The 10,544-nt window shown below is 37.5% G+C and overlaps 1 protein-coding gene and 1 pseudogene across 4 annotated transcripts; one reads left to right on the forward strand and one right to left on the reverse strand.

The window, feature by feature from the left end:
• Positions 1 to 514: 514 nt before the first annotated feature.
• LOC148579707 (uncharacterized) lies at positions 515 to 2,338 on the reverse strand (annotated as a pseudogene).
• A 2,013-nt stretch (positions 2,339 to 4,351) lies between these two features.
• LOC107622490 (pentatricopeptide repeat-containing protein At5g48910) lies at positions 4,352 to 9,550 on the forward strand. 4 transcript variants are annotated; one of them, XM_088507683.1, is made up of 4 exons: positions 4,352 to 6,434; positions 7,108 to 7,154; positions 7,240 to 7,295; positions 9,299 to 9,550. In XM_088507683.1, the coding sequence occupies exon 1, from the start codon at positions 4,409 to 4,411 to the stop codon at positions 6,335 to 6,337; it is 1,929 nt and encodes a 642-aa protein (XP_088363809.1). In that variant the 5' UTR covers positions 4,352 to 4,408; the 3' UTR covers positions 6,338 to 6,434; positions 7,108 to 7,154; positions 7,240 to 7,295; positions 9,299 to 9,550. The 4 variants fall into 4 exon arrangements, with proteins under 4 accessions (XP_088363809.1, XP_088363805.1, XP_088363802.1 ...); XM_088507679.1 differs by having other exon boundaries at positions 7,240 to 9,550; XM_088507676.1 differs by having other exon boundaries at positions 4,352 to 7,154; positions 9,299 to 9,462.
• The last annotated feature ends 994 nt before the right edge of the window (positions 9,551 to 10,544 follow it).

Raw genomic sequence — 10,544 nt, forward strand, 5'->3', positions numbered from 1 at the left:
AAAGCATACATCTTTTTTCGAATTGAGGACTCCCATATACTGCACTACAAAGCCAAACTAAGTTACCCACACTCACTTTTACTGTGATACATTGGTCAATTTGATCAATAACCACACAAGAAGCATTAGCAATAGAAGATAGAAACCAAATGCCACCCCTGTGTCCTACTGCTTCCTCAATACCAACACAATGAAAACCCAACTTATCCCAAAAATTCTTCAAATTATTAAAGATGGTATGAGTCTCAAAGAGAAAGAAGAAAGATGGTTTATATATTCTCACCAAATTTTTGCAATGCACACGGGCCATCTTGTTAGACGCACCCCTCACATTCCAGGCTATGATATTGAAACTATCCATAAAAACAGCAAAAAGAGAGCTCCAATAACAAACCCGAGACTCAACATGATGTCCCTGTCTTCGACGATCCTGCCTTTAATGGACTCTCAAGTTGCAGCCCAATTTTCTCCGTCGAAACTTGCACCATACCCGCCGTCGATGCTCCATCCTTATCTACTGGTGAATTCTGCAAAGAGTTTGGGCGAGGACGCTTTCGCACAGTGCCATTTGTTGTCTCACCTTGCTGCTGATGATGAACATTGTGCCGGGTCCCCGAAGAAGCCACACTAACCGGTTTTCCAATATTGATGCCCCTGCTTAATTTTACTTTGGATCCAGTTGCATGTGTTGTACGTTGGTGATTAGGCCTTGTCCAAGTATTGGTAGCCTTGTTAGGAGTCTTCTTTACTTTTGGTTGGACCTGATGGGTGCTAAGAGAAGGCTTTTGACCCATTTTATACTTTCCTTTCCTAATCACTTGAGTCCAACCTTCCAAATCCTCATGTTGTGCATGGTCTACATGAACAGCATGCAAATCACTCTCCACCAAATCCGGGACAGTAACATTTACAGTCTCATCTCCAAGATTCTTGCCAAAATGAAAACTTTCCTTTTCCACATGTACTGGATTTTTTGAATTTGAGTTTTCTGGCTGCTTTGCTACATCGCTGATCACCTTGGCATTAGTTCCTCCTCCTGCATTGCTGTCAGTCTTGCACACCTTCATATCATGACCAAACTTGAGACAGGAGCCACAAATAAGGTGAAGACTTTCATATTCAACCTCATATTCAACACCTTCAACAAGAATCTTCTTAGTCATTGGCAATCCTAAATCTATCTGAACACAGGCTCGAGCATATCGTCCTCTTTCAGCTAATTTTGTTGCCAAATCAACCTTAACGGGAATGCCAACTGCAGCCGCAACACGGAGCATTGCATCTTCTTGGTAGCACCAAATTGGTAATCCGGAAATTCTAATCCACACTAAAGTTGCTCCAAAACAGTTTTCACTTGATCTAAACTCTTGATCCCAAGGCTTCACAGCCACATAATTTCCCTCGATCATCCACGGACCTCCTAAGAGAACCTTTTCTCGCTCCTCAGCTACATCAAACTTCACAAGAAAGTAGTCAAATCCCACGTCCAATAAATCAAAACCTCCCTTAATCCTCCATACCGTTCGGAGTTTATGAGACAATGTAGTGTAGCTATAATGTTTACCTAGCACCTTAATCACTATAGCATCCTTATAAGGTTCTGCCAAGCAATTCTTAGCTTCTTGGGTAAACGTGACACTCGGTGGCAAGAGATCTCCTTGCTTCCCAGAAACTACCGCAATGTTATCTCCCGATAAAGTTTCAACAAGTGAAAAAGCTTTAGCAATCTTGGAACCCACAACTTTGTCCCTGAAAGAAACCTTCAAAGGCTTAGAAACCCCTCCCGAAATATGATCCTCCTTTTCCCCTGATGCAATCCCTCCCCCGCTCTCCCCCTTATCTCTTCCGCCGATATTACCGGCTGCCTCACCGTGTTTCACCCTCAAAGTCTCTCCCCCTTATCTCTTTGCTAAGAATGTATTTGATTTACGTTATAATTTTCTGATTTCATTTTCATATTTTCTATTTTTAAAATTTTACTAAAAAATAGCATATTTTCCATTTTCACCTTTTATTTTGAAAACTGGATTGGACCGGTTGGTCGGACCGGTTTAATTGCGAACCGGCAACATTAACGATCCGGTCAGACATATAAAACTCTTGTAGAAAATCGGTGAAAAATCATTGAACCGGACAAGAACCGGTCGGTTGGACCGAACCGGAATCCGCCCGGTTTACACAAAAACGAAAGCTCCTTCGTTTCTTTCTCCCTTTCCCCCTTTCTTTCATTCAGAAAGAAATCACACAACCCCAGCCAAAAAACCCTAGCACTGTAAGCCTACACCACCGCCGCAAGGAGTGGCATACTGCCGCGTCCGTCGCACTCAAAGTTCGCCATCCGTCCGTCTATCTAGCTTCCCTCGTGACCCAAGTCTTCAACCCCTGTTCGCTGTCACCGATCGCGGTTGCTTCCTCGAGCTCGGCGTCCGTCGTCTTTGTCTGCTTAGCCGTGCTTCCGTCGCCGTTTGTTTGCTGTTCACGTTCGCGTCTTCGTTCAGCTGTCGTCTTCGTTCGCGTTCTTCGCCGTTCACGTTCGCTCGGCGTTCACTCGCCGTTCACCGTTCGAGTTCGCATTCGTGTTCGTCTGGAAGCCACGTTGCTCTGCTTCAAACACTGCGACCAACCCGCGCGCTCCACCTAGCCGTCGAACTGCTCTCTTTTGTCGCCGCCGTGAGTTCCCTAAACCCGCCACCAGACAATACACTCACACAATACCAATACTCTGCTTCAAACTCTGCAACTTCTGATTTCTATTACAATAAGTAACTATTTGATTTGGTATTGGTTTGGATTATTTCATAGACTGAATTAAAGTTACAATAGTTATGTTCTCTTCTCTGTCACATTGATATTAAGCTTTGAATTCTCTTATTTTGTTTTTATTTTACCGCACTCAGCATGTTTGATGAAATGCTTTAACCATTTTTCTGGTTGGTTTTATAATTTCTAGCTTTTAGAAACTTAGTAAGTTGATTGCATGTGAAATTAGAATAATTGGATATTAATAATTAGGAAATTTTAGCTGCACAAATAGCATCTTTGCAGAAAACATATTAGCATGATGATTCCACTTGCATTAGCGTTCTTCTAGTAAATTTTAACTGTTATTGTGAATTTGTTAATTTGCTAATTGTTCTTGTGTTGTTGTTCTGTTGTTCTTCTGATACTTTTAATTTTTTTGTTTTTGTTGTGATTTTCTGTTCTTGATTTAAGCTGTGATTGAAGGTTCTTTGGTTTTGGTATTCTTCACTTTCCTGTAAGCTTAGCTTTTAATTCTTTGAGCATACACGGGTCAAATCATTGTTTTCAGCAATGGTGATTTTTAGATTTTTTTTTTGGGTTGCTTTGTTTTAAATGTTCCTATTGTTGTTGTGTTTTTGCTGTGATTTAAATGTTCTTTTGATTTTTTTTTTCTGAATGCCCAGTCAGTACTTGGTTGATTGGTTTTGCTCATTGAATGTATTTGATGATAAATTTTAAATTGCTTACTCTATTACTGCTTTACTGTCTGTTTCTGTAGTTAAATTTTATTAAAGTTTCTTGAATTTGCACTGCCTGTGTTATTGATTCACTGTTCCTTCATTGCTTTTTTTTGTTGTTAATCATTGTGATGAGCTTTGTTAAAATTGGGTTGAAAGCTACTAATCTTTCTTCATTTTTCACTGTTCTAACTTCTGTTCTTATTAAAAGATTTGCAATTGGTGATCTTTTGATTTATTATATGCTTCATGTTTTCATTGTTCTGTTCTTATGAAGAAAAAATTTGCAATTAGTGATTGTATGATTCATGTTTTGATTGTTTTGTTATATAAACAAAATTCTGTTTTCATTGTTTGGTTGCACTGTCCCTGTTCTTGATCTCCGTGGACTTGCTACCCCTCCTCCGTGTTGGATTCTTTTTGTTTCAGGCTTTGTTGTGTTGTGTTTGTTTCGGGCTCTGTTTTGTGTTTATTGTGCAACATTATCATTTTTTGTTTTACTTTTTGACTTAGCTACATTAAGACAATATTCTCTATCTTTAACTTGTGCATTGTAATTCAATCCAGCTATTCTTAATGGAAGTATAATTATGTTAATTGTCCACAAATTTGCAGCAAGTTATTGCATATTTTGGTGATTAATTACATTTAGTTGGTGATATTTTACGTAGGGTTTTAAATTTGAAAGATACTTAGGATGTTTATTTATAATTTATTTATTATTTTATTATGGAACGGTTTTTCCGGTTGAACCTCGGTTAGACCGATTAGACCAGTGAACCAATGAACCAGTGACTAAAACGGTTTGATGACCGGTCCGGTTTTCAGAACCTTACTCTTGACACAACCAACGGTGGAGCCACGATTAAGGGAAGGGGTATATCCAAACCAAAAACCAAAACCATAATCCTCTTTAAGTTCCAACGTTAATGTCATCCATAAACATGAACATACCACTGTTGCACCCCAAAACCAGCACACCTCATCATTCACAGTTGTTCCTCACACAAATCAGGACATGCCAAAGCATGCAAGAATTGAAGCAAGTGCATGCCTTTCTCATCAAAACAGCACAAAACCATGAACCTGTTGTGGCAACAGAGCTTCTCAGGCACTCTGCAACCTCTGATTTTCGTGATATTGACTATGCCCTCTCGTTGTTCGATGAAATGCCTGAACCAGATTGCTTTGCCTGGAACACGTTGATAAGAGCACTTGCTGAAACCCATGATAGGCCACTGCATGCCTTGCTGTTTTTCTGCAATATGGTGTCTGATGGGATGGTGGAACCCAACAGGTTCACCTTCCCTTCTGTGTTGAAGGCTTGTTCAGTGTTGACCAGGTTGGAGGAAGGGAAGCAGGTTCATGGTTTGGTTGTGAAGTTTGGATTTTCTGGTGATGAGTTTGTGGTTAGCAATCTGCTAAGGATGTATGTGATGTGCGGGAATATGGAGGATTCCCATGTTTTGTTTCGCAGGAGTTTTGATGGTGTTGATTATATGAACAAAGTGATGAGGGATAAGAGGAGGGAGGAGGGTATTGTGGTTCTGTGCAATGTGATGGTTGATGGGTATGTGAGAGTTGGGAACCTTACGGCTGCTAGGGAGTTGTTTGACAGGATGCATAAAAGGAGTGTGGTTTCTTGGAATGCAATGATTTCCGGCTATGCACAAAATGGGTATTTTTTGGAGGCCATAGAATTGTTTCATAGGATGCAGATGGAGGATTTGCTCCCGAACCGGGTGACTTTGGTCAGCGTGTTGCCTGCAATTTCACGGCTCGGGGCCATTGAAATGGGGAAATGGGTGCATTTGTATGCAGAGAGGAACAAGATTAAGATTGATGACGCTCTTGGCTCTGCATTAGTTGATATGTATGCAAAGTGTGGGAGCATTGGGAAGGCTGTTCAGGTCTTTGAGAGTCTGCCTAAGAGTAATGTGATAACATGGAATGCTATACTCGGTGGTCTAGCCATGCATGGTAAAGCCAAGGACGTGTTTGATTTTTTTGCGAGGATGGAAAGAAGTGGCATATCCCCTAGTGATGTAACATACATAGCCATCTTGAGTGCTTGTAGCCATGCAGGGTTAGTAGACAAGGGTAGATCATATTTCAATCATATGGTTAATGTGGGGTTTGTGCCTCGGATAGAGCACTATGGATGCATGGTTGATCTCTTGGGACGTGCTGGATATCTAGAAGAAGCCAAAGAACTTATATTGAACATGCCAATAAAATCAGATGATGTCATATGGAAGGCTTTGCTTGGTGCTTGTAAGGTACATAAGAATGTTGAAATTGGAAGGCGTGCAGCAGAGGTTTTAATGCAACTGGCTCCACACGATAGTGGGGCATATGTGGCTATCTCGAACATATATGCCTCATCTGGTGATTGGGATGCAGTTGCAGAAGTGAGGTTGATGATGAAAGACTTGGACATAAGGAAAGACCCTGGATGCAGTTGGATCGAGATTGATGGTGTTATTCATGAGTTTCTTGTTGAAGATGATTCCCATCCTAGTGCCAAAGAAATACACTCAATGTTGGAGGAAATTTCTAACAAATTAAATTTTGAAGGTTATAGGCCAAATACCACACAAGTCTTGCTTAAGATGGATGAGACACATAAAGAAAGTGTGCTGCATTACCACAGTGAGAAGATTGCAGTTGCCTTTGGCTTAATTAGTACAACACCAAAGACCCCACTTCAGATTGTGAAAAACTTGCGAATTTGTGAAGATTGTCATTCCTCCATGAAATTAATATCAAAGATTTACAATCGCAAGATAACTATCAGGGACAGGAAGCGGTTTCACCATTTTGAGCATGGTTCATGTTCTTGTATGGACTACTGGTAGTTGGTCATTCTATGGTGACTGCAACTATAGGTTTTCGATTGTTCTAACTGTTACTAACCTCCTTTGAGTGTCTTTGAAAAGCAAAGCCTCTGTACTGGTGAGTATAGTTGCTAGAATTTGTACATCAAAAGATCCTTTTTATTGTCCATAAAGTAGATGCCTTTTGCACATAACTTGCTCAGACTGATGTAATCTCAAATATATAAACCTCCCAAGTACTATAGTTACTTTTTGTTTTTCAAAATTTAGTTGGCATTTACCGTATAAAATTCTTAAGTTACATTTTAACAAATGATCATTACGGTCATGTGAATGTGCCTTAAAAGTGACTTTGAGAGAACTTTTGTCATAACTGAGCTGTTTTCAAGTACATTCTTGTGCAGAGATTAATAATTTTGGAGGAGAGGTTTTCCAATCAGCATCGAAGGTAATTTCCTTAGAACCACTTTTGAGAGGGGAACACACCTCAAGGTTCCCATCCAAGCTGCAGCTCTACCATTTTTGTCACACCGGTAGTCTGTAGCTCCAATCACTGCTCATGCATAATGTTCCTTATTCATAAAACACTGAAACAAACACCTTCCCTTGATGAAATGCCAAACCATCTTACTCACTCCATTACTTAAACTATTCCATCCATAAGATAAATCCTAATACCTTGGTATTATGGGTAAGAGCAAGTATAGTCTTTATTCTTATTAGTTTCCAAGATAAATCCTAGTTCAAAATTCAATCTAAAAAACCATGACTCCAATGCATTTGATTTACAGCTGCTTGCACAACCCTTATCATGGCTCACTTCAACCAAGTTCCATTGGTAAGTTTTAATTGCTTTTAGCTATGGTTACTTCTTGGGTTTCTGTGATTATTCTACTTGTTTTAATTTCATTGTTGATGTTTAGGCTGCTGGAGATTCCATTGCCATTTTCTCTTCATTGAATATAAGAGCCGCTATTTTGTGAGTCCCTCTTTATCTTTCGTTCCTTTCTCCCCTCCCCTTTCTTTTGATTTTATGGAGCTCGTGATTAACTTTTGTTGTCATATAACAACATGCTTTTCAAATGTTGGATTAGTTCTGCAATTGTCTTCATAAGGAAATTGATATGCTAAAGCTACTCCTAAAAACTACACTAACTAAAGCTAAATATTTTTCTTTTCCATTTTATTCAACATAAAAGATTACATTCTATAGGAACCTAAAAGACCCTAAAACATTCTACTACTAGGACACACCACCTATTCTAGAACATATGCCTATGGCACCTACTACCTTCTTAGAATATTCCTATAATTATCTTTCCCATCATGTCTTTTGCTATAAATCCTTCAGGTTCCTAGTTATACATCTTTCTGAACAGGACTTTGTTCTATGCATTGTTGATTGTTCCTCAATTGTCTTGACCAGTAGTTTCTCATGTTTGAAATCCCATCTCTCCTTTGACTATGGGCTTCATAACTGTCTTGCAATATCTTGTTTGCAGTTTTCCCTATAATCTGGAAGGTGTTGCCTTGCTCCAAAAATGCTGGTTTTAAAACTGAACATGATATTCTTTTATATATTTATTATTAGAATGTTTTTAATGACCTGTCAGTGTAAACAGTTTTAGACGTACATTCAACTAGGTAATGCTACGTCAGCAAAATAACTACCTTTTACATTGACCTCGTGAATGGTTATCCAAATTATATCATATAATGTATTTAAAACAAAAAGCAAGTAAAAGCTCATTACTCAGGTAATATGGACAAAGGTTAGGAATTGCATCATGTGGTATGTTGTGAACATTCTAACATATACGCAAAATATTAGTCATAAATAAGTTACCCGTATAAAATACATATTTGAAACATAAAATATATATTGGAAATGTATAAAACAACACATGTAAATATATACAAATACACGGTAATTGATTTTTGTTGTGTACAAAGCATTTTTTAATCTCTTTAATACTTCTTCTTTGGAAAGATTTTTGTTCTTTGGCCAGTGTCATCTTTTTTGTTCAATTACAGCAGACCGCATTTAATTTTAGCCAATTATATAATGATCTGGTACATTTTCTTTCAGATTGATCCCATTGATTGGCCACTAAATTGAATTTTTTTTATCTTTCTTTTTAGAATGGCATGGTAAAGACTAAAGACACACACATTTGATATTATAAAAGCGATTTTGTTATTTATCAAAATATTTTCTGATAAATTAGTGCTAGATTTGGGAGAGTGCTTTATTTTTGTTACTTGGGATCAGAGACTTAGGGTAGCTAATATGAGAAGACTACATGAGGAGGAAAAGGGAACAAATTATGGACTGATTCTATTTTTAATCTGTGGTATATTTATTGGATTATGTTTTTGTGATGTCAGGCATATTCTCAGATACTTTTGTGTCTTTGGTACTGCTATCTGCATCAGTTCTTTAAGCAGTGAACCTCTGATTCTTACCCCACGTTTTGGGATTGGTTTTCTTTTAGTTAATGATAAAAAATCTTACTTCTGTTTAAATATAAATTCTATATTTTGAGGGTGAATTTGGTTCATAATTACTGGTCTATAATAATCTTGATTATCTTCCCATTGCATCATTGAAAAGTGGTTCATAATTACTATGCATCGTTGAAAACTGGTAGGGGCATTCATAATCCAAAGGCATCTTTCGGCATGCAAATTTGCCAAAAGGATAACTGAGTATTTTTCTTTTGATTCTCTGGAGCTATGTAAATCTGGTTATGACCAAAATAACCATAAAAAAAACAATATTATGCATAACAAACCTGTAATTCTTTCCAATATTTGGTCAATAAAGAAAGTGAAAATGATTTCTCTTTATTGCATCATTTAATTTTCTTTAGTCAATGAACCTACATCATCCTCATCATCTACTTGTTTTGTTTGGAATGAGTTCATTGTAATTATTTTTAACCACACTGATTCCTCTCTTTGTTGGTACAAACTGCACAGGTCTAACCTTGACAACATGTTTTTACTACATTCTTCACTGTTGGGGTTGAACATGTATTTTGTAGTTGCCTTTCATAAAACTTGTGTACAGAGGGTGGGACTAATTTCCTGTAAATCAGAATTTTTCCATCCAATAGCATCTTTGTGGCCCTTCAAAACTCTAAGCAGCTTTCCTTCTTCCAAGTCACTTAAAAATGTACGGAGTATAACATGAAGATTTTTTTTCCCATGAAAGATAAATTTAAGTGACTAGGAATCTATTTCAATTCTACCTTTGGTGGCTCCTCCTTCACTGAAGGAGAATTATCGTCAAGGTTTAAATTATCATAGCAAGGTGTGGACACTAGTGGTTGAGCTTCACGAAGTTGTTACAGACTTCTCAGTTTCTTCCACACATTATTGTTAACCAAATAAGCTTTCGATGCAGTACCATAAGATGATACTTTAATTTGAAAGAAGTATTTACTCATTTATCCATAGCTTGCACTCTAAAACATTGTTGAGTTTAAAGAAAAATAACAATAAATTGATGAGGACAAACATTAGTGGTTGGGTTGAAAGCCCAAAAATGTGAGTAATGTATGTGTTCATTGTGCAGAAAAATAAAATGTTCAAAAACTAGTCCAAAGCTTTCTTGACAGCACTTGTTCCCTTCTTTGGCCCGTAATTAAGTGTTCAACTCTCTAAACAAGCAATTACTTTTCTCTTATGACCATAACCCATGTGATTAACTTTAAATCAAGGAGAAAAATATGTTTTACAAGTAAGTAAAAAGGTATGTTCAGATTAGGTTTAAGCAAAGTGAAAAAAGGTGGATCACCAAACTTATGCACCAAAAGGAAAAAAGAGGAAAAAGTCAAAGATTGAATCACTCTAACTTGTTGAAGCTATCATCTTTTAACTGCACATTTTTGGGCAAGAAAAAAAAATAGAAGTTTTACTTTGTTATAAATCAAAGGTCATAATTGAAATTTGGAGCTAAGAATGGATCAATAGTTCAAAATTTTGAAGTGTAAGAAAAAGGAAAAAAGAGAAGCAACTAGGTAAAGATTCAAGCCAATACTATAATCCATGAAATGATTGCTGTTGTCTCATCTTTTATCTGCGTCTCTGATATGATTTATGGGAAAGAAGAACAAAGTCAAAGGTGTTCAACCAAGCTCAAGTTTTAGAAGCTATAAGAGTAAACGGCTAAAAATTGAAATAGAGTTAGCACACTATTTGGGTCTTCATAGTTTTCTAGCTA

The sequence above is a fragment of the Arachis ipaensis genome, chromosome B10, assembly GCF_059453495.1.
Source record: "Arachis ipaensis isolate K30076 ecotype BB chromosome B10, ASM5945349v1, whole genome shotgun sequence".
In the NCBI taxonomy this organism is placed as follows: Eukaryota; Viridiplantae; Streptophyta; class Magnoliopsida; order Fabales; family Fabaceae; genus Arachis; species Arachis ipaensis.

What these genes read in the sequence shown, in the direction of transcription:
- LOC107622490 (XM_088507679.1), top strand. Translation starts at nt 4,409, where the DNA reads ATGTCATCCATAAACATGAACATACCACTGTTGCACCCCAAAACCAGC.